Consider the following 22,635-nt stretch of genomic DNA (forward strand, 5'->3'; position numbering starts at 1 on the left):
AGCCGGCTTGAATTCGATTGTAGGACGCAGCCGATAATTTTTTGTTAAACGGCGTTAACATTTGTCGGCGCAGGGCTCTGAGCGTAAAAGAGAATCGAGAAAAAAACTTGTTTGTCTGCAAAAAATGCAAATCAAACGTATATTTGTTGAAAAATCTCTATAAACTCATAAATATTTAAAAGAAAATCTATAAAGTATTAATAAAAACTTAAAAAAGTAATGGAATATATAAAGATATAAGCATTTTTGATGTAAACGAAGGAATTAATTTAGGCTTTAAAGTGTTTTAAAATACATATACAACAAAGACTTGTTTTTTCTACATTGAACATTGTTGGCTTGAAGGGAAGCCTTAAAATTTTGTGGAAACATCAGCAGCCAACATGTCGGCTCCGGAAATTGAAGTTGTTAATATTAATAATTTCGAGAAAATACAAAACTTTCTAAATGATTCTGCCTACAAGGAAATATTGGAAAATAGTGAAAACTACAATACTCGTCTGTGTATAGAACGTCGTTTGCGTATGCCATTTTTAGATCCGCAGACAGGCGTTGCACAGACCCACTGCGCCCTGTTTGTAAAGCAAAAACAGCGTATGCCTGGTTTTCGTGAGGGACAGATCTATACATATCCCTCAAATCGCTGGCGTAAGCCAAAACGACAATATTTACTCAATCACCATCACAGTTATCGCCACTATCAGTATCGGGAATCGAATAACCATCATCATCATCACTACACAGCCTCAACGGGAGCTGGAACATCAGGACGTGATCACAATGAAAATGCAGGTAAGATTTCTGGCAAAAATTAAATCGATACTAAAAGAAGCATAATTTTTTGTTTCCATTTATTTGGTTCATTAACTACCCTGGATCTGACTTTCTATATAATTTTCTTAAAAGTTAATTTTTTACCTTAGTTTGGGTGGACTATTTTGCATTTGTTTTATATAATTTGTAAGAGCCACCCCTTGGTGGGTGGTTAAGATTGTGTGCGCTAATGTGCATGTGTGTAGTGTAGTGGATGGTTTAATGGGTTGGTTGGTTGGCTGGCTGGTTAGTTGTCTTGTGCAATTTTATATTTTTACTTTTGTTGTTGTGATTTATATTCTTACTATTGTTTTTTTCCTACATGATTTATAATTTTGTTGCTGCTGCTGTTGTTGTTATAATAAAAAATTCTGTATCTTTTAATTTGCCATGTAACATTTCCCCACATACAAATATACATTTTACAGATGTTTTTCTTTGTATGATAAGTTTGTTTTTACTTTTAGTATTTTCTTTCAATGTTTACTTAAGAAATGTAAACATTACAGCAAGAACTAACAATAAATTGTAGTAAGTACTTATTCAGGTCACTGCTCCCTTTATTATCATTCTTATTTGATTGGTTTTTCAGGGACTTTGTTTTAGAATAACAATCAAGGAAACTAAAAATTTGCAATTGTATGTTTTTCTTGACCGTCGTATGGATTTCTGGATAAATTATTAACACATTTCAAAACAGTTTGAGATTTTTTTTAGTTTAAACTGCTTTAAACTTCTTTTGCAATATTTAAAGAAAAGTAGTAGAAAAGGTACCTTTAACAAAAAAGTACTTTTATGTATTTTTAAAAATTTTCTATTGGGGATAATGTAAAGCTACTTACTATGTATTTTGAAACAATTTTTCGTAAATAGTAGTAGAAAAAGTACTTTTTATTTAATTAAATGTAGTTTTAGTTTTTGATATTGAACAAGTACTTTATTTATTTTTATATTTATATGTGTGGTTTAGTTTATTTTACAATTTAAGACTTTTTATAAAAAAGTAGCAGAAATAGTATTTTTAGAAAATAATTACTTTTTATGTATTTGACTTAGTTTAGGCTGCTGATATTGAAAAACTATTTTAAATTTTATTTGCAAAACTTTTTTAAAAAAGTAGTAGAAAATGTACTTTTTGAAAAAGTACTTTTTTGTAATTTTATTAATTTTTAAACAAAAAAGTAGTAGAAACTGTAACTTTTTAAAAAGAAAGCGGTTTAATTCAGTTTATTTTGCAGATTTACACTTTTTATAAAAAAGTAGCAGAAATGGTACTTTCAGAAAAAAATAGCTTTTTATGTTTTTTACTTAGTTTAAGCTGCTGCTATTGAAAAACTACTTAAAATGTCATTTGCTATTTTTTTTAAAGTAGTAGAAAAAGTACTTTTTGGAAAAGTACTTTTTTGTAATTTTATTAATATTTAAACAAAAAAGTAGTAGAAACTCTAACTTTTTAAGAAGAAAGCGATTTAATTTAGTTTATTTTGCAGATTTACACTTTTTATAAAAAAGTAGCAGAAATGGTACTTTCAGAAAAAATAGCTTTTTATGTTTTTTACCTAGTTTAAGCTGCTGCTATTGAAAAACTACTTAAAATGTCATTTGCTATTTTTTTTAAAAGTAGTAGAAAAAGTACTTTTTGGAAAAGTACTTTTTTGTAATTTTATTAATATTTAAACAAAAAAGTAGTAGAAATTGTAACTTTTTAAAAAGAAAGCGGTTTAGCATAGTTTATTTTACAATTTTAGACTTTTTATAAAAAAGTAGCAGAAATGGTACTTTCAGAAAAAAATTACTTTTTATGTATTTAACTTAGTTTAATCTTCTGATATTGAAAAACTATTTTAAACTTCATTTGCAAAACTTTTTTAAAAAAGTATTAGAAAATGTAGTTTTTTGAAAAGTACTTTTTTGTAATTTCATTAATTTTAAAACAAAAAAGTAGTAGAAATTGTAACTTTTTAAAAAGAATATTGTTAAGTATAGTTTATTTTACAATTTTAAACTTTTTATAAAAAAGTAGCAAAAATAGTACTTTCAGAAAAAATGCTTTTTATGTATTTAACTTAGTTTAAGCTGCTGATATTGAAAAACTATTTTAAATTTCATTTGCAAAACTTTTTTAAAAAAGTAGTAGAAAATGTAGTTTTTGGAAAAGTACTTTTATGTAATTTTATTAATTTTTAAGCAAAAAAGTAGTAGAAATTGTAACTTTTTAAAAAGAATATTGTTAAGTATAATTTATTTTACAATTTTAGACTTTTTATAAAAAAGTAGCAGAAATAGTACTTTCAGAAAATAATTACTTTTTATGTATTTAACTTAGTTTAAGCTGCTGATATTGAAAAACTATTTTAAATTTCATTTGCAAAACTTTTTTAAAAAAGTAGTAGAAAATGTAGTTTTTGGAAAAGTACTTTTATGTAATTTTATTAATTTTTAAGCAAAAAAGTAGTAGAAATTGTAACTTTTTAAAAAGAATATTGTTAACTATAGTTTATTTTGCAATTTTAAACTTTTTGTAAAAAAGTAGCAGAAATAGTACTTTCAGAAAAAATGTTTTAAAAAAGTAGTAGAAAAAGTACTTTTTTGTAATTTTATTAATTTTTAGACAAAAAGGTAGTAGAAAATGTAGCTTTTTAAAAAAAATTTATAAATATAAAGATATTAACGCTTAATTATAGTTTTTGATGTTAAAAAATACCGTTAGAAATGTCTTACAATGTTTTTTGAAAAAAAGTAGTAAAAAGTACTTTTTCATGCATTTTGAGGAATTTTATATAAAAGTATTGGAAAAGGTACTTACTTGTTATTCCTTAATAATAGTTTAATAACTTTTTTTAAAGCTTTAACTGCCGATGGCAATTCGATGAGTGCCTCTGGCGATAATGATAGCAAAGATTCTCATGCCAATGCCGAAAAGGATGGATGGTTTCATGAGGATATGGAAATGTCCTATCACCATCATGTAGATGACTTTGAAGATGATTTTGAGTCTGACAATGATTTCGATGAATCGTATAGTACAAGAGGAAAACGTAAACGTGGTGGAGGTGGTACACGTTGGCGTAAAGGTAACACATCTGTTGATGGTACCCCAAAAAGAGGACGTAAAGGCGGTGGTAAGTTTAAAAACAAATAATTTATAGAAACAAAATTATTTACACTTTTATTCTAGGCACTCGTCGCCGTGGTGGTTCTAATGCTGATGGTGATGGTACTGGTGAACCTACACGACGTCGTCGTGGTGGAGGTGCTGGTTCTAGTTCAGCTGCAGGAAGTACTAGTGCTGCGGCTGTTGCTGCTGCTGCCGCGGTAGCTGCGGCTGCTAGTGCTGCTGCAACCAGTATAAACCATTCCAACTCGGCCTCACCCATAACAAATACCGATGATTCCTCTCAGCCAGGTTTAACATTACCATCAAGCAACAATCCCCCAATTGCAACAGCCACAACATCCACTTCAATACCACCACAAATTGACAATTCTTCATCGAGTCATGCAACAGACGCCTCAATGGGATTACCAACCGATAGTAATTCGTCTGGTGCTGTGGCAGCACCACCAGCGGCCGCAGCTGCTGCAGCAGCCGTTGTAGCAGCTGCTGCTGCAACAGCTACCACAACAGCTACTGCCAGCACATCAGCGGCACCGCCGGCAGCAAGTACTGCTAGCCCCCAAAAGACTGGTGCCAAGACTAAAGTTCGTTCCAATGATCGTGAAGTTGCACAGCCCTCTCCCTATTGCGATTTCTGTTTGGGCGATCAGCGTGAGAATAAGAAAACCAATTTACCCGAAATATTGGTATCATGCTCTGACTGTGGCCGTTCCGGTCATCCTTCATGTTTGCAATTCACTCCGAATATGATAATATCGGTTAAACGTTATCGCTGGCAGTGTATTGAGTGCAAATATTGCTCCATTTGTGGTACTTCCGATAATGATGATCAATTATTGTTCTGTGACGATTGTGATCGTGGTTATCATATGTATTGTTTATCGCCACCTTTGGTTACACCACCGGAGGGTTCTTGGAGTTGTAAGTTGTGTTTGGAGGAATTTCATAAAGGCGATAATAATTAGTATATTAACACGAAACCAGCATAAAGTAAATTATGAAATGATATTCATTTTTAATTTAAAACATTTATTTTATGTTTTTTTTTAAATTTTTAATTTTGGTCTTTTGTACACTTATTTTAAGTTTTAATACGTAAGTTTAAAGAACCGCCTATGTGTTTTGAGTGAGTTTTTCCATGGCAGCTTTGTAAAAGTACACACACACACATACACATTTACAATATTTTAAGTACAACTTGTATTTCCTTTATTTTAACTTAAATTTCCTTTGTCCATAAAGCCAAGGATAGTATTTTTTTCCCTTTAGTATTCTCATTTTTCAATATGTGTTTATTTATTTTATTTCTTTTACATTGTAATCTCAATTTTATTTTCTTATGTATTTTTTTTTGTGGTTAAGTTGTAAGCTTTTAAAACATTTTAGATTTTGTGTTCTTTTTTTAATTTTTTTTCAATTTTAATTAAGCAATATCATCCTCTTAAGGAAATACCCTTGTAATTTCTATTCAAACATAATAAACCACTAAAAATATCATTAAAATAACAAAAAAAATAAATAAATTTATTGTTTTTTTTTCTTTGCGTTTTATCAACATCTTAGTAATTCCTTTGTTTCAAGCGTCTTTTGGCCTAGTTTGGTAAGAAAGTGTTAATGAGCGTGTTATTCTAAGTACATAATTTATTAATACGATCTCACTTGATCTTCTTCGGATTTGAGGGGGCATTTTTGTATTTGCACCTTCCAAGAATCGGTAAATTTAAAAATGTCCACATTGTTTTGAAACTTAACGCTTTTGCTTAAATTAAAACATATTGATTTGGAATTGAACTTGTCTTTTTTACTTGAAGCACTACCATGGAAATTGTTACAAGAATATTGCTTTTTATCCATGAGAAGAAATAAGACAATTGAGGATTTTGTTAAAAAATAAGAAAATAAAAAAACAAATACTTTCACCAAAATTTTTAACCCTTAAACGGCGCTTATTGTTTGTTATTTTAACCCAATGAACATCAATTCAGTTTTGAATCAACTGAATAATGAAAAAGTTTAAAAAAATACAACTCAAAAAGTAGTGAAAGTTTTTACATTTATTCTTTGGTTTTTACATTACCTAGTATTTGCTGGCAACATTCCCATTTACCGGAATAGTCCCTTTATATCTGTTTAATAGAGGTTCTTTAGCTCATAATTTCACTCAATGCTAAGTAAGTTTAAGAACAGGCCATTTGAGTAAATAGCTAAAAACAAAACTTGTGATATTTTTTTAGCAATATGTTAATTACTTAGCAATGACTTCTTCCAGCTATTGTGTCAATTGTTTCTTTTATTTTAATATTTGGAGTTACTTTTTTAAAATTCTTATTCAGTTATTTGCAAACCTTTAACATGAAGACAACAATAGTCGCTCAAACAATAATAATAGTTTTCTTTTGCATTGTGAATTACAAAGTAATTTGCACTTCAAAATTATTAAGAAATAAAAGATTTCTAATATTTCCTCGTCAGGCACCAACTAGACATCAGGTTAGTTAAAGTAAATGCTATTTTTTTTACAACCTTTTATTTATTTAAATCCCTATAATTAAAGTTCATTGGTGGCATTGGTATACCGGTCGATTTAACCTATGAATCCTTAACTATTGGTTATGTCTTAAAGGCTGAATTTTGGTTGCCTTTTAACGAGACCGTATTTCGTGAAAATCCTTATTTTCCCGAATATAAAAATGATAAACTTTATAATAATGTTAAAATACAACAAGATCCGAATTTTGTTAATGCAAGATCCTTTAAAAGGGAAGTGAAAAAATCTAAACTTCGTTGGGATATTTACGATATTATAATACATCGTTTAAATGGGTGAGTATTTATTTATCTATCTATCTATCTATCTATCTATCTATCTATCTATCTATCTATCTATCTATCTATCTATCTATCTATCTATCTATCTATCTATCTATCTATCTATCTATCTATCTATCTATCTATCTATCTATCTATCTATCTATCTATCTATCTATCTATCTATCTATCTATCTATCTATCTATCTATCTATCTATCTATCTATACTGAAAATATTTCTTTCAAATGTTTGTTTACCAGCTTAGGATATAAGGGCCAAGAATGTCTCTTGCGAGCCATTTGTGAAGCAAATGCTTTACAATTTATGCGGCATTTTGATGTTTATGGTGAATTACTCCATATTTTCTTCAGGTATTTTAATCAAAAACATTTCCAATAATTTTGAGAATTATTTTATTTAACAAAATCTTCAGTCCTTCTACTTCCAGCGATTTAAAATCAGCAGAATCCCAAAATTTTCTACAAGCGGAAAAATTAGGTCGCTCTGGGGATTCTTGTTCCATTTATGACTGCAATTTATCAATTTTGGATATTTTTTCAAAAGTTTTAAAAGTAGGTTAGTAGAAATTCATAAAATTAATGTAAATTTATTTACAAACAATAACACAAATAAAAATATATAAACAAAATAATACACTTATTGCCGTTTAACTAATTTAACTTTAACTTCATCCTTGGTACGTATTATAATGCCGGTCTTAAATTCAAATTTATCCGGATCAACTAAAGGTAACAATTTGAATTTGTGGATTACATGGACCAGTAGTGTTTTCATCTCTAGCATGGCGAATTTTTGACCTAAAACGAGTATAGTAAAAAGTTTATTTTAGATTATTGATAGATAAATAGATTCTCTTCTACTACATACCAATACAATTCCTTTGACCAGCACTAAATGGCGAAAATGCATAAGGATGTCGACCAGCCGATTTCTCCGGAGTAAATCTATCCGGATCAAATGTATTGGGATTTTCAAAATGCTTTGGATTACGATGAATATCGAAGATATGTATTGAAATAAATGTATTTGCTGGTAATATTAGACCATTTGCTAAATGAGTTTCCTGTACAGCTTCTCGCATTATAACCGGTACCGAGGGATATAAACGCATAGTTTCTTTTAAAAAACATTCCATATATTTAAGGTTATTCAATTTCGATATATCCAAATTATCGAAATCATCAATATTATCGATGATTTCCTGATAACAACGTTCTTGCATTTCCGGATACAGCGATAGATTCATAAGACTAAAAGTTAAACCCATAGAAGTGGTATCGAAACCCTCAAACATAAATGTATCAACTTCTTCGCAAATGCCGGCATGATCGATAAGACCTTCTTTTTCGGCTCTCAAAAGTGTATCCAACATGGCGTAACGTTTTTTCTTGAAACTTTAAAAGTAACTAAATAAAAAAATTAACTTTGTAAATTTATGTAAATCTTACTCAAAATTATCATTTTCTATGGACTGCTCTTCGACTTGTTTATTTAACTCTTCTTGGAATAATTGTCTTCTCTTCTTAATTATGTCACTGGAGAAGTCGTGAACAATTTTAATCGCTGGTGTATATTTATGTTCCTCAAGCAGTTTGTATATGAAATCAACTAACAAATGTGGCGTATTTACACGTTTATTAAAACATTCTTCGAAAACTTTGAAACTTTCACGATACTCATCGCCATTTAAACAATTATCCAATTTAACACCCAGAGCAGTTTCTGAAAATTAGATATTGAAATTAGATATCTGACGTTAATTTTTCTAGTCTAAGTACAGTTTAGGCTATGATTTTTGCTATATATTAGATTTATGGTTTTGACTTGACTGTAAATAAGACTATAGTCTGTGCTAAAATATATTCGACTATAATCTGGACTTTAGGGTATAATATAGAGTAGACTTCAATATATATAAGATTTTAGTCTGGATTTCAGATTAGACTAAAGTCTGGAGTATATGTATTGCACTATAGTTTAGACTATAGTCTTGATTGTAGTTTCGACTATAGGCTCATTTATAGTCTAGACTATAGTTTAATCTGAAGACTATATAGTATAGATTTGACTATAGTCTGGACTATAGATTAGAGTATATATTACACTATAGCCTAATCCAGGTTATATAAAATACTACAGTTTGTGCTATTGTTTTGACTATAGTCTGGATTAGATTAGACTACAGTCTGCACAATATATTCGACTTTAATCTGGACTTAAGACTAGACTATATTCTGGAGTATGAAGTTTGGACTATATATTAGACTACAGTCTGAACAAAAGATGAGACTACAGATTAATCTATAGTAGAAACCATAGATTAGACAATAGTCTGGACTTATATAAAAGACTACAGTCTGTACTATAGTTTTAACTATAGTCTGAACTATAAATTAGTCTACAGTCTGCACTATATATTAGATTTTAATCTTTACTTAAGACTCCACTATATTCTGGAATATGGATTTTGGATTATATTCTAAAATACAGTTTGGACAAAAGATGAGACTGCAGTCCAATTATAGATTAGTCTATAGTATGAACCATAGATTACACTACAGTCTGGACATGAAGTCGAAGTGCTTTACGTGAGTACCTAGCCTATTGCCCTATCTCACGGTGGTACTTTTTCATCCACTGGGTGAGTAAAAAGTAAACAACTCACCATTGCCCTTTTGTGTATCTTACATGCAGGTTGCAATTTTTGTACATGGATTGAGCCGGTCCATGTACAAGCACTTTGCTCGAGTACTTGAGCTATCTAACATCTGACCATTGCTGTCCCTTTACTTAACTAGAGATGTAAAAACATCTCTAACGTTTACAGCCACGCATATGGTATGGGCTCTGTTGATTCGGCAACAGCACCTATAGACGTAACCAGTGGACCGAAGTACGAATCCATCAAATAAGCCGAGGACTTTGTTCTTACTCACAGGGACACACTGTGGTAATTCTGATATGAGCAGAGTTTACTCTGAACATATCTGGACAAGGAAGAAAAATCCAATGGTATAATTTGTATATGATACCTTTCATCCATCATCAGACAACCCAGCACACTTCTCATTTATCCGACAAATTTATAAGAGAAAAACATACGATACATTTATTATAGGTAAACGGATGGGTGAGACCTGCATACCCCTCATTCATCCCAAGGCTTAGTCCCACAGTCACTCCTTTGTGGGGTATATGTTGTTTTCGGCAACAGCACCGAACTTATCCCAAAATATTGACTTTACCTTACATCAGTCTTTTAACCGCCACTTACTCTTCCCGCGAATTTGGGTTTAAACCACAGCCACTACGTGGATCCCAAAGGAACGCCAATCAATTGACACAGTCCTGCGGGCAACTGGCCAACCGTAGTAAAAGATTATGTGGTTCTCTGGTTATACCTCATTTTAATTTATGGACTAAGTCAGGCAATAATCAGGCAATTTATAGACCCGTAAGACCACTGGTATTGGTAGCACCTATATACTACAAACTATACTCGAGACTATTATCAAGAAATTAGCCTGAACCAAAGACTAGTCTAGATGTAGTCTACATAATCTATAATCTTATGTAGGATCTTATTACTTACCACATACAACATTTAAAGTTAGTTTTGGTATAACTTCATCCAATAACACCTCATCGGTATTCAAATTTTCCAATTCCTTTACAAACTTTTGACTTTCTTCTCTGCATTAAACAGAAGTTGTGATCACTCAAAACAAATCATCAAAAATAATGTCATTACTCTTACTTGAATATTTCCTCAAATTGTCCCAAGATATTGAAATGAAATGCGGGCGTTAACATTTTACGTCTAGCATGCCATTTTTGATCGGTTGAAATAAGCAAACCCTCACCAAGAGCTGGTTCTAAAAAGTCATAGACAAAACCTTTTTTAATTAGTTTTGTATCGGTAGCAATAATTTCCCATAAGTCGGCATCAATAACATTGAGAATAGTTTTGCCCAGAACATGTTGAGTGAATGTTTTTTTCATTAGTTCAGCATTTTGGCGGGCATATTTAAAGGTGGCCACTATATATAAGAAAACAAACCGATAAATTTAAAATGTTTCTCCGATTTTTTGTTTTTTTAATACTTACCATAGTCATAACCAGCCACATCAAAAGTATTACCAAATATAGTTCTACCCGGCAGAGGCGGTGCAATATTTTCCACTGGACTACCATCTGTAGTTTTTATTCTTGGTGCAAAAAATGCCAAAATATGATAATTTTTGTTTAATTTAAACAACCATATTATTAATATAAAACCCACTGCCAAAGTCCAAAATACCATTTTTATTTATATATTATTCGAATATTATTTAATTAATAAAAAAATGTATTAAATTTACTACACTTATATGTATATTTTTTTGTTTAAACTATAGTAATATAATTTTACGTTTCAATGGCTAAGAACACATTTTAACAACTGAATGAGTTGACTTGTTTAACAATTAGTTTGGAGGTATATTTATTTGATTAAAATTATTTATATTTATGTATCTGTAGAAAAACATACACTCAATTAAATGTATATAGTTATTATTCTTATCTTGAATGTTTAAAAATGTATAAAAAAGAATTATTTAAAATTTTTGATTATATATTTTTAGAAATGTTTTAAAGAGATATTTGGTCAAAATATTACAATTTTATATATGAAATTATCGATAACTGCCTTAATCTTTTTATCAATTAATGTATTAATAATAATTTTGACCATAATCCGAACCCCACTGGAAAGTTTCAAATATGGACTAATGCACATGATTTTGACCATAATCTGAACCCCACTGGAAAGTTTCAAATATGGACTAATGCACATGATCCAAGTCTTTAGTATAGACTGTCCAATATAATGAATGTAATTTGGTCTACAGATCATTATAGTACAAACTGTAGATTTGACCATCGGCTATAGTTTGGACCATGTCTATTAACTAGTCTCGTCTATTAACTAGTCTCGTCTATTAACTAGTCTCGTCTATTAACTAGACTATAGTCTGCAGTCTGAACTATACAGTCTATACTATATTCTGGACTATAAAATAGGTCCTGCTAAACTGGATCCCGACAGACTTGTTGACCAGTTAAATAGCATCCACTAAGGGCGGGGTTTTCAGATAAAGATAATCCATCCACATCAGTAAAGTTGCTTATTATCTTAGTTTAACTGAGTGTAATTGGCCAATTAAAGGCGGGTTTCTTATTCCTAAGTTAAACTAGGCTTAACTTGCTGTTAGATTAAACTTCGGAACAAATTTAGGCGGACTTTAACCGATGATTGTGTTTTTCAGTTATAGATTTAAGCTCAGTTAACTTTGTTAGTATTGCCAACTTTTCATTCAAAAACATAAACAAAGAGCAGCTGTTTTTTGCAAACAATACTTTTGTAAAATGAAAAATTTTGGAAAAATGTTAAAGAAACATTTAAAACAATAATAAATAAAACAAATCAAAAAACACAATTAACAAAAACAATAAAACAATGATTTCGGAATAACAAAAACTTAATTGTTTAAGGGCGAGTTTTTCTGATAAAGATAATCTTCATTCTGTGGTTAAACCTGGTTTAATATATGTTTCGTGTTTTTCAGTTATCAGTAAAGTTACTTATTATCTTAGTTTAACTGAGTGTAATTGGCCAATTAAACTCAAGTTATAAGTGAGAAAACACAATTAACAAAAACAATAAAACAATAATTTCGGAAGAATAAAAACTTAATATATTAAGTAAATTGTAATTTTCTGATTTGTTTTGTTTTATTTATTATTGTTTTAAATGTTAATTTAACATTTTTCCTAAATTTTTCATTTTACAAAAGTGATATTTGCAAAAAACAGCTGTTTATTGTTTATGTTTTTGAGTGAAAAGTTGGCAATACTAACAAAGTTAACTGAAAATGCCTAAATTTGTTCCGAGTTTAATTAAACAGCAAGTTAAGCCTAGTTTAACTGATTAGTAAGAAACCCACTCTAAGGCATTTAGACTAAATGCAATAAAGCAATATATCGTTAAATATTGATTAATGCGTCCCTAAACCCATCCTCCAGAGAAACTTTAGTTTCGTCATCTCGGAAAATTCGGGACTGGAAAGAGATCGCTCTCCACGAAGCTTATCCGTATACATAGATAACGAATAGGAGAAGGTATTTTCATTCTAGAATTTGAAATCAGTAGACAGTCTAGCTGCAATTAAGTCCGTGACAGGTGTACATACCCTACATAACGACTAGTCCAGAAATGCAAGATATTCTTAAATAGGATGGCGAAGAACAAAGAAGATATGGCCAAAGCCAAGACATAGCCGAACCCAACTCAGCAATATTAGAGTTGTCATCACAGGACAATGTAAATTTGGTAACCAACCAATGGGTCTTGAATTACCTTACAACAAAAGAGGAATCAATCAAACATCTTCTCTGTTACTGTCCTGCATTGGAGGACATCCGACTTCGATATCTGGGACATCGATTTCTGGAGAACACCTTAGATTTATTAATGGTTGTAACAGGTTGGCTATAACTGAATGTTCTTCCCTGGGGAAAAAACTTACGGTTGATACAGCTTTTGCTGAGTTGAGAATTTTTGGCCGATTGAGAACCGGTTCGTTCCGGAGCGGAGATTCGTCGTGGGAACGTCTTCATTAGTCATTGCGGTTACTTTGATGATACAAACTCTAATAGCACTAATTAGTATCTCTTTCGAGTTCAAGACTCCTTCCTCTCAATTTCCCTCTGTCTATCTTAATCTCAGTCTCTCAGTATATACAACTACTATTAATAGCTTTAATCTATTTCATCTCTTGATACAACTTTCTATGTTCTCTTCTTCTCTTCTTTTTAATATACTTACAGCTATCACAAAGGGACCAAAAGGACGTGGGTGCATCTATTGTAGCATTAACAACCAACCAACCTTATAATATGCACAATAAAAAGACTATAGAATAAAGTCTGGACTCTAGCCTAGAATAGACTATGATCCTGATTAAAAAACTAGACTTTAGTCTGAACTATAATCTGGATTAAAGAATAGACAATAATCTCAACTATAGAATAGAGTGTAGACTGGACTATAGAATAGACTATAATCTATAGTCAGAACTAAAGACTAGACTATAGTCTGGACTATGGACAATACTATTTTTTTGGACTATCGTAATTATATTAATATATTCTAGACTATAGACTAGAATACAGAATAGATTAGACTATTCTCTGGAATATAGATTAGACTATAGACTAGACAATGAACAACGCTATAGTCTGTCATATACTCTAGACTATAGTTTGAACTATAAAGTAAACTGTTAACTGGGATATACTCTGACTGCAGTCTATACTAAAAGCAAAATTATAGTCTGAACAAAAACATTAATAGTAAAATTTACTTTGAAAACTTTTCGAGTGTATATGTGACATACAAACTACATACTCAGACATTGCAATTTGTACTATCTGTTTTAATACACCCTAAAGTTTTGTATTTTACTTAAGATAAGATTTGACACTATATTTTTATATACATTCATATTATGTATGTATTTATGTATATTCATTTAATTATTATATAGTGATTAAAAATAATTAATAATGTTATTAAATAATTAATATTTTATAAAGATTTGTTAAAACTTAAATGGGTTAAACAATAAGAGATCAACGAGACGGTTATAGATCATATATTTGATACCTAAGACGGACTTTTTAAACAGTCTACTATTGGAACATAGTTGGGTCTATTAAAAGATCTGCAACCGAAACTTGAATGAGAATATATATCGTTTTTATAACTTCTATTGTAAAGCTTCTAAAATTCGCTATATATTAAAAGGAAGAAGATGACGATTGAATTTTTAAAACAACATTAAATAATATATATTTTTCAATTAGTTTTCATTTACAATACAAATCTATAGACAAACTTTTAACAATTAAAAAACAGTTTGATATTGAAAGGCATATTCATTAATTGTGCTGACACTCGATTTACGCAATGTGAAACTTTTAAGCTCTGCAGACTCCATAGCGTAAAATTATATTGATTTAAACAATTTGTGAAAAGAGGTCAAAATATTTAATTTGTCCGAATTTGCCAGTAGTATCATCTAATATTGACTCTATATTCTTTTTTTATTTATTAAAAAAATCGTGAGTCGTTAAGTGATCTTTAAAATCTTTTAATTATTATACATTTCAGGTAAATCGAGTTTGTACTGTATTGGAAAATACTTAAAAGATGATGAGATGCTAAAAGAATATTTAAAAACAGGCCCTTCACAGCAAAGTGCTTAAAATTTAACAAATATTATGTTTTAGCATTGCACCAGTTAAACTACTATTGTAAATTTGTTTAACAATTATATTATTATAGTAATTACCCTAACATAATCTTATCTTATTTACATTACGAGTAATTAGAAAATAGCAATAATATTGCATTGTCATCAATGGTTTTGTATGTAACACAAAGGTCCCACAATAAAGAAAAGTTTAAAATTTTATACAGTTACTTATAGGGTTATTTCAAAAAAAAAAAAAAAAAATCGAACAAAAAAGTAGGATTTTGTACGTGACCCTTTCCAATTTCGATGAAATTCGGAACACACATTCTTTATGTAAATACAGAACTTTAAGTTCTCCAAAATTTCAAAACTCGTTATGGATCAAATTTTATCGGTGTTCAAAGTTTATATTTCTTATGTTCTTTTTTAATAAGCAATAAATTTGACATCGTATATTTTCTAAACAACTTATCCGATTTTAATCGTTTTAGTCCCCAATTAATGCCTGTGTCTTGTAGTTAACTAGTAAGATAGATAGATATATAGATAGATAGATATATAGATAGATAGATAGATAGATAGATAGATAGATAGATAGATAGATAGATAGATAGATAGATAGATAGATAGATAGATAGATAGATAGATAAATAGATAGATAGATAGATAGATAGATAGATAGATAGATAGATAGATAGATAGATAGTTAGATAGATAGATAGATCTAACTATCTAGATAGTAAGTAAATTCAAAAAAAAACTATTCTATAACTTTGCGAAGAAAGCTTTTTTAAAACGTTGCAGTGTTGTCTGAAAGTTCAGTATATTACCAATAAACGTATTCTTTGTCATAACTTTTTTCGTCTTCGAGATATCTTTTCCTATGTTTTGGAACAGTAAAAAAATTGCAAACACAAAACTTTGTATTTTATTTCGCCTTTGTTTTAAATCAAAATGATTTTCATCAATGTTTCACAATTTTCACTACAAAATGGTGATACTCTTCGTCATATCTTTATATTGCAAAAAAAAAGAGATACTTTAGTCTCTGAGTTTCGACTTTTCACAAGTTTTGTTAGCCTGTGTAATTAGCATTGGATTTGAAAGTTATTCCTATCAATAACATGTGTTTTTCAAAAAAACTTTTTGGATTGAATATCAGTGATTTTAGAAATACCAGTGAGTTACTTTATTCAACTAAACTAAATAAAAATATACATTTCTTAAATTGTATTATTTAACACAAAATTTTGCATTTAAACCTATTGGCGTCTTTTTATTTTAATTTTGATATTAGTTCTAGTACGTATTAATATACCAGCCGAGAATTGAAACGAGTTCGGGTGGGTAACAGCTTCTAATTTGAAATTTTTCAATACATGTACCAATAACGTCTTCATTTCTAACATGGCAAACTTTTGACCTGAAAATAAAGGTAATATTATAATTATAAAGAACAACAATAAGAAAAAACAAACTAAATAATCTTACCAATACAATTTCTTTGACCCGCACTGAAAGGTATAAAGGCAAACGGATGACGCTTTTCCATCTCTGGCGACAAAAAACGTTCTGGTCTAAATTCCTCGGGTTCATCATAATACAATGGATTTCTGTGTATATCGAAAATATGTATATTAACCTGAGTACCCTTGGGTAAAAGTAAATTATTTTTCAATGGCAAATCCGTTGTACATTCTCTTATTATTATCGGTACTGAGGGATATAAACGTTGTGTTTCCTTGATGAAACATTCTAAATATTTTAGATTACTTATTTCTGACATTGTCAAATCCTTAAGATCATCTGCAGAAATCTCTTGTTGCATTTCTTCGAAACATTTTTGTTGCATTTCTGGATACAGAGCTAAATTCATTAAAGTAAATATTAAATTCATGGAAGTTGTATCGAAACCCTCAAACATAAAGGTATCAACTTCTTCACAAATACCAGCATGATCTATGAGACCTTCTTTTTCAGCTCTTAACATAGTATCCAACATGGCGTAACGTTGTTTACGATATACGCTAAATAAAGAAATAATTTTTTTTTGAAAATTTACATATTTAAAAGGAATTGTCCTACTTGTCATTATTTTCAGTTGTTTCCGAATTACGCTGTTCCTGTAATTCTTTTTCCATTTGAATTCGTCGTTTTTCTATAATATCCGATGAAAATTTATGCAATTTATCCATGGACTTTAAGTAGTTTTTGCCATCTCCGAATGTATAGTAAAGTAGATCATAAACCATTATAGGATTTTTTATACGTTCCATAAGACTTTCCTCAACTTCGGTAATATTATGGCGATAATCATCTCCTTCTAAATGATCATCTAGACTTACGCCGAGAGCAGTTTCTGAAAATTGTTAATACAAATAGAATTTACCCAAAATAAAATCTTATAGAAGAGTATGATCGAACAATTTAAAATCTGTAATATTAATATCAGCGTCGGTCTGAGGAACCGTCATTTTTCGAACCGTAATAATAGGTAATATTAAAATATTTCATTGTGTTTGAGATGAACAGAGCAATGTCACTTTTGTTAATAAAATTTGTAATCCCTTCTAAAGTTCCATCCATTGCCTTCAGGATTGTTTGTATGTTATACTTTGTCCTTTCTTTGAGATATCTCGACTTGAAGTTTAAAAGAAGATATCCTAAAAACTGTATTTTGCGGCTAAAACTTTAAAGGTCGATATCTCAGCAAAAGATATCTTAATATGTATAATAGAATAGGACAGATGTTAAACCTATATTTTGAAGCCAAAATTTAAGACCCTTAGGGCGAGTTTTTCTGATAAAGATAATCTTTATTCTATGGTTAAACTTGGTTTAATGTATGTTTCGTGTTTTTCAGTTATCAGTAAAGTTACTTATTATCTTAGTTTAACTGGGTGTAATTGGCCAATTAAACTCAAGTTATAAGTGAGAAAACACAATTAACAAAAACAATAAAACAATGATTTCGGAAGAACAAAAACATAATATTTTAAGTAAATTGCAATTTTGCTGATTTTATTTGTTTTATTTATTATTGTTTTAAATGTTTATTTAACATTTATCCAAAATTTTCCATTTTACAAAAGTATTGTTTGCAAAAAACAGCTGTTCATTGTTTGTGTTTTTGAGTTAAAAGTTGGCAATACTAACAAAGTTAACTGAGCTTAAATCTAAAACTGAAAAACACAATCAATCAGTTAAAGTCCGCCTAAATTTGTTCCGAGTTTAATCTAACAGCAAGTTAAGCCTAGTTTAACTGAGGAGTAAGAAACCCGCCCTTAGAAAACATAACAAACATTTTATAAATAAAGCTGACTTTGCTCATTATCATATATCATTTGAAATCTCAAAAACCTGGAAAGGTAATGTAAGTTAGGATCTCAAATGAAAGACTTTACTTTATTTTAACAAATGTAGGGTATTTCTATTAGACGTACTATACTTTATTACTTATCCAAATGTATACTACTTACCACATATGTTATTGAGAGTAAATCGAGGTATTAGTTCGCTCAATGATATTTCGGCATCTGTACGGCCATCTGTTAATTTATCATTCAAATTATCAATAAATTTTAAAGATTCACGTCTGCAATTTGAGAAATTATTAAGAAATATACACACTCAATACAATTTTATAAAATACATATATACACAAGTATCTCAATTAGGGTGCACTTAAAAAGCATGTATTAAAGAAATGGAACTGTATTTTAAAATAGTTTTTAAAAGTTCTATGGACCATAAACTGGAAGTGCTAACACATTAGAAATTTTGGAACTAGGATTAGGAAATGTGCAAAATATTCCCGTATTCTTAAAGGATTGGCATTATAATAACCGCTTTAAGTAAATATTAAACAGGATTCACTCGTTCCACGCCAGACCATAAGTCAAAAATTTTGCTTTGTTATGATCTTTTATAAGATAAAGGACGAGTTTTTCTGATAAAGATTATTAAAGAATTACTGCAGTAAAGTTATTTATTATCTTTGTTTAAAGGCGGGTTTTTTCAGATAAAGATAATCTACATTCTTTGTTTAAACCTAGTTTAATATATGTTTTGTGTTTTTCAGTAAACAGTAACGTTATTTATTATATTAGTTTAACTAAGTGTTATTGGCCAATTAAACTTAAGTTATAAGTAAGAAAACACAATTAACTAAAACAATAAAACAATGATTTCGGAAGATCAAAAATTGAATTAAATGGCAATTTTCTGATTTTTTTGTTTTATTTATTATTGTTTTAAATGTTTATTTAACATTTTTCCAAAACTTTACATTTTACAAAAGCGATATTTGCAAAAAACAGCTGTTTATTGTTTAGGTTTTTGTCGGAAAAGTTGGCAATACTAACAATGTTAATATAACTAAATCCATAACTGAAAAACACAATCATCGGTTAAAGTCCGCCTAAATTTGTTCGGAGTTAATTAAGGAGTAAGAAACCCGCCCTGAGTTTAATTGGCCAAATAAACCTAAGTAATAAGTGAGAACACACAATCAACAAAAACAGTAATATAATGAATTATGAAGAACAAAAACATTATATTTTAAGTAAATTGCAATTTTTTGATTTGTTTTGTTTTATTAATTATTATTTTAAATGTTTATTTAATATTTTTCCAAAATTTTTCATTTTACAAAAGCGATATTTGCAAAAAACTGCTGTTTATTGTTTATGTTTTTGAGTGAAAAGTTGGCAATACTAACAAAGTTAATGGAACTTAAATCCATAATTGAAAAACACAATCAAGTTAAGCCTAGTTTAACTGAGTAGTAAGAAACCAGCCCAAAGTAAATTATTTTGCGGTTACGGTGAAAGGAAATATTGTATTGCAATGATGTCAGATCTACATATAAAAGGATAAAATATGAGCCGATAATAAATTTTAATAGAGAGACTTATTATATAAAATTTTCGACAGATATTTTTTCGAAATTTTGATTTTTTTAAGTGCAGGTCTAATGTACATATAATTATTTTGTATAACATACATACATATATCAAATAAACTCTTTTCTCTCTCTGCTATATGTATGAATTAAAGCATTATCAGTTTATAAACTCGTAAACAAGTATACGATATACATGAGATAAGACTAAAATATTTAATATTAAGACCGGACAATAGACTAGACTTTATACCGGAAAATAGACAAGTCTTCAGACTAGTCTATGTAGACTTTATTGCACAGTTTTGTATATAGAAGGATCTACATTTAGTATAATAAAAAATCTGGTCATAAGTTAGTATAAAGGTTCCACACATCTGTCAAAGATTATACATATATATATGTATGTATATATGTTGTAAATATGAAACGACTTTAAAAAATTCTAACTACTAAAGAGAAAACCGGACCACTAATTAACAATTTTAAAGGTTAATTTTTCCTATTACTTAAATAACACATTAGTAGAGTACATAAAAAGTTGACATTGCCAAATACAGTACAATTAGCTTTTGATTAAAAACAAAAATTAAACAAGTAGGAAAGTATAGTCGGGCATGGCCGACCATATAATACCCTACACCATGAGTATATTTTTAAAATTTTTATTTTTTTTTTAAAGAAACTTTTATGTTGAATATTATTCCAAAATATTTCATCAATTTATTGAAAAAAAACTAAAATTTCTAAATGAGGCTTTATATAGGTCAAATATGGGCCGATCCTCGGTAAATTTGGGAAAGGATATATTTTTAAATAACAGTTACTATTGTTGAGTTTCATTGCGATACAAATGGTTACAAGTCAATTTTAGACGTTTAAGACATTTTTTGAAGTGGGGTTTGTATGGGGGCTAGGGTCAAATAAGGTCCAATCCTTACGAAAATCTGCAGTGTCATTTATACTTATATAAAAATTATTTGTACAAATTTTTAGAGAGATAATAGAATATTTGACGTAATTATGGCATAAAAAAAGTTACGGTTGTATAATGGAAATAATGGACCGATTTCAACCATTTTCAATAGGCTTCGTCCCTGTGCCAAAAAACATGATTGGTCCAAATTTCATCAAATTATGTTGAAAATTGCGGCCTGTACCTTGCGCACAAGGTTTACTTGGACAGCCAACCAGCCGGACAGACGGACGGACATGTCTTAATCGACTCAAAACATGATTCTGAATCGATTGGTATACTTTAAGGTGTTGGACCAATATTTTTGTATGTTACAAACATCAGCACAAACGTATAATACCCTCCCCAATATAGTGTTGTAGGGTATAATTAAAAGTAACGAAAACTCACTTAAAAATTTCAATAAATTGAGTTAAAATATTGAAATGAAATGCAGGCGTTAATAAACGACGTCGGCTATGCCATTTTTTATCTAAATTAAAAAAAAAAAAAACAAAATAATATTTAATATTTACTTTTAATACTTAATACTTTAATAACTACTTACCCGTACTCGTCAGTAGTCCAGTCTTTAAAAAGGGATGCAAAAATGAATAAACTATACCCTTGGTCAATATACGATTATCGTTTAATATCAGCTCAGCATTAATCGGATCAATGATATTATAAACGGGACAGGCAAAAAAGTATTGTATATAACTGCGTCCATATCTTTTAGCAAATATACGTGAATAATCGAACATTTGTTCTAAAATTTTAATAAATTTTTACATTTGCCAAATTAAATTTTGCATGTTGCTTTTTTTATTACCCAAGTTCATGGAAATCAAATCATAGCTATTGCCCCAAAAACCACAGCCAATAGCTACGGAATTTTTTAAAGGTGAACCATCAACGGTTTTGATTTTTCTCGTTAAAGAAGTCAATTCATAATCACGATTTAAATTTATTAGCCATATTATGAAAATTATTAACAAACTTGTTGTTGCTAGTAAAAATAGCATTATTTTTTTGACGTATTATGTAGTATAATAGTGTAAAATTTAAACGGGAAGAGATTAAAACTAATAAAAAACTATAGTGTTTATTGGTTGATGGTTGTTCTAAAACTGAACTGATAAAAAAAAGAATTCTCTATTTGTCAAGTTCAATTGTAATTATGCACAAATGTTTATAAATGTGATATTGAAATAAAAGAGAATTTGTACTGCCGGTTATAAAGAGAATTACTGTAGTATATAGTAATTTAAATAGGGAATTATCTTGGGAATACAGTGGATGCTCTATGGTTTGAATCATTTTAAATTGAATTTTTTCCAAAATATGAATAGAAATGAATAGAAATATGATTTGCAAATTTTAATATTAGAATGATTTAATTTTTTTGATACATAATGCAAGAATTTACTGTAAAATCGATAACTATTGGAACAAAGCTATCAATAATTTGAATATTTTAAAGAAAGATGCAGTATTATTCGAAACCAAAATAGCTTTTTGATTGATTTTAGAAACAAGATCTTTCATGGCAAAAATCTTTTATATAGTCAAGTCTATAGTTTAGTTCAGTATAAAACGCTTAATAAAGTCATTTTGGGTTTTTTTTAGTTAAAATTCGTTTTATAAACACATAAACATACTTAGGGCGGGTTTATTACTTCTCAGTTAAACTAGGCTTAATTTGCTGTTAGAT

The 22,635-nt window shown here is 29.3% G+C and overlaps 4 protein-coding genes across 4 annotated transcripts; 2 read left to right on the top strand and 2 right to left on the bottom strand.

Annotated features, from left to right (window-relative positions):
- The first annotated feature begins 106 nt into the window (after nucleotides 1-106).
- LOC111687646 (zinc finger protein DPF3) lies at nucleotides 107-5,073 on the top strand. The gene is made up of 3 exons (XM_023450100.2): nucleotides 107-792; nucleotides 3,660-3,935; nucleotides 3,992-5,073. The coding sequence occupies exons 1-3, from the start codon at nucleotides 384-386 to the stop codon at nucleotides 4,894-4,896; spliced, it is 1,590 nt and encodes a 529-aa protein (XP_023305868.1). The 5' UTR covers nucleotides 107-383; the 3' UTR covers nucleotides 4,897-5,073.
- A 1,182-nt stretch (nucleotides 5,074-6,255) lies between these two features.
- Nucleotides 6,256-7,388, top strand: LOC111687650. Its single transcript, XM_023450105.2, has 4 exons — nucleotides 6,256-6,421; nucleotides 6,486-6,754; nucleotides 7,002-7,112; nucleotides 7,175-7,388. The coding sequence occupies exons 1-4, from the start codon at nucleotides 6,284-6,286 to the stop codon at nucleotides 7,320-7,322; spliced, it is 666 nt and encodes a 221-aa protein (XP_023305873.2). The 5' UTR covers nucleotides 6,256-6,283; the 3' UTR covers nucleotides 7,323-7,388.
- Nucleotides 7,315-11,198, bottom strand: LOC111687648 (cytochrome P450 4p1-like). Its single transcript, XM_023450102.2, has 6 exons — nucleotides 10,871-11,198; nucleotides 10,520-10,802; nucleotides 10,355-10,455; nucleotides 8,211-8,484; nucleotides 7,630-8,156; nucleotides 7,315-7,559 (listed from the first exon to the last, which is right to left on the bottom strand). The coding sequence occupies exons 1-6, from the start codon at nucleotides 11,064-11,066 to the stop codon at nucleotides 7,399-7,401; spliced, it is 1,542 nt and encodes a 513-aa protein (XP_023305870.2). The 5' UTR covers nucleotides 11,067-11,198; the 3' UTR covers nucleotides 7,315-7,398.
- A 5,016-nt stretch (nucleotides 11,199-16,214) lies between these two features.
- Nucleotides 16,215-22,058, bottom strand: LOC111687647 (cytochrome P450 4p1-like). Its single transcript, XM_023450101.2, has 7 exons — nucleotides 21,754-22,058; nucleotides 21,490-21,690; nucleotides 21,333-21,414; nucleotides 18,543-18,658; nucleotides 17,149-17,422; nucleotides 16,555-17,090; nucleotides 16,215-16,486 (listed from the first exon to the last, which is right to left on the bottom strand). The coding sequence occupies exons 1-7, from the start codon at nucleotides 21,944-21,946 to the stop codon at nucleotides 16,326-16,328; spliced, it is 1,563 nt and encodes a 520-aa protein (XP_023305869.2). The 5' UTR covers nucleotides 21,947-22,058; the 3' UTR covers nucleotides 16,215-16,325.
- Between the last annotated feature and the right edge of the window lie 577 nt (nucleotides 22,059-22,635).

This window comes from Lucilia cuprina, chromosome 6, assembly GCF_022045245.1.
Source record: "Lucilia cuprina isolate Lc7/37 chromosome 6, ASM2204524v1, whole genome shotgun sequence".
Taxonomy (NCBI): domain Eukaryota; kingdom Metazoa; phylum Arthropoda; class Insecta; order Diptera; family Calliphoridae; genus Lucilia; species Lucilia cuprina.

Bases quoted from the DNA above. Each gene is read 5' to 3' on its own strand.
- LOC111687646 (XM_023450100.2), top strand. From the start codon at position 384: ATGTCGGCTCCGGAAATTGAAGTTGTTAATATTAATAATTTCGAGAAA. The intron at 793-3,659 runs GTAAGATTTCTG...CTTTTTTTAAAG, and splicing joins TGATCACAATGAAAATGCAG to CTTTAACTGCCGATGGCAAT. The intron at 3,936-3,991 runs GTAAGTTTAAAA...CTTTTATTCTAG, and splicing joins AAGAGGACGTAAAGGCGGTG to GCACTCGTCGCCGTGGTGGT.
- LOC111687650 (XM_023450105.2), top strand. From the start codon at position 6,284: ATGAAGACAACAATAGTCGCTCAAACAATAATAATAGTTTTCTTTTGC. The intron at 6,422-6,485 runs GTTAGTTAAAGT...CTATAATTAAAG, and splicing joins AGGCACCAACTAGACATCAG to TTCATTGGTGGCATTGGTAT. The intron at 7,113-7,174 runs GTATTTTAATCA...CAAAATCTTCAG, and splicing joins TTACTCCATATTTTCTTCAG to TCCTTCTACTTCCAGCGATT.
- LOC111687648 (XM_023450102.2), bottom strand. From the start codon at position 11,066: ATGGTATTTTGGACTTTGGCAGTGGGTTTTATATTAATAATATGGTTG. The intron at 8,157-8,210 runs GTAAGATTTACA...TTACTTTTAAAG, and splicing joins ATAGAAAATGATAATTTTGA to TTTCAAGAAAAAACGTTACG. The intron at 7,560-7,629 runs GTATGTAGTAGA...TACTCGTTTTAG, and splicing joins TGGTCAAAGGAATTGTATTG to GTCAAAAATTCGCCATGCTA.
- LOC111687647 (XM_023450101.2), bottom strand. From the start codon at position 21,946: ATGCTATTTTTACTAGCAACAACAAGTTTGTTAATAATTTTCATAATA. The intron at 21,691-21,753 runs GTAATAAAAAAA...TTAAAATTTTAG, and splicing joins TTTGATTTCCATGAACTTGG to AACAAATGTTCGATTATTCA. The intron at 17,423-18,542 runs GTAAGTAGTATA...AACAATTTTCAG, and splicing joins TACTCTCAATAACATATGTG to AAACTGCTCTCGGCGTAAGT.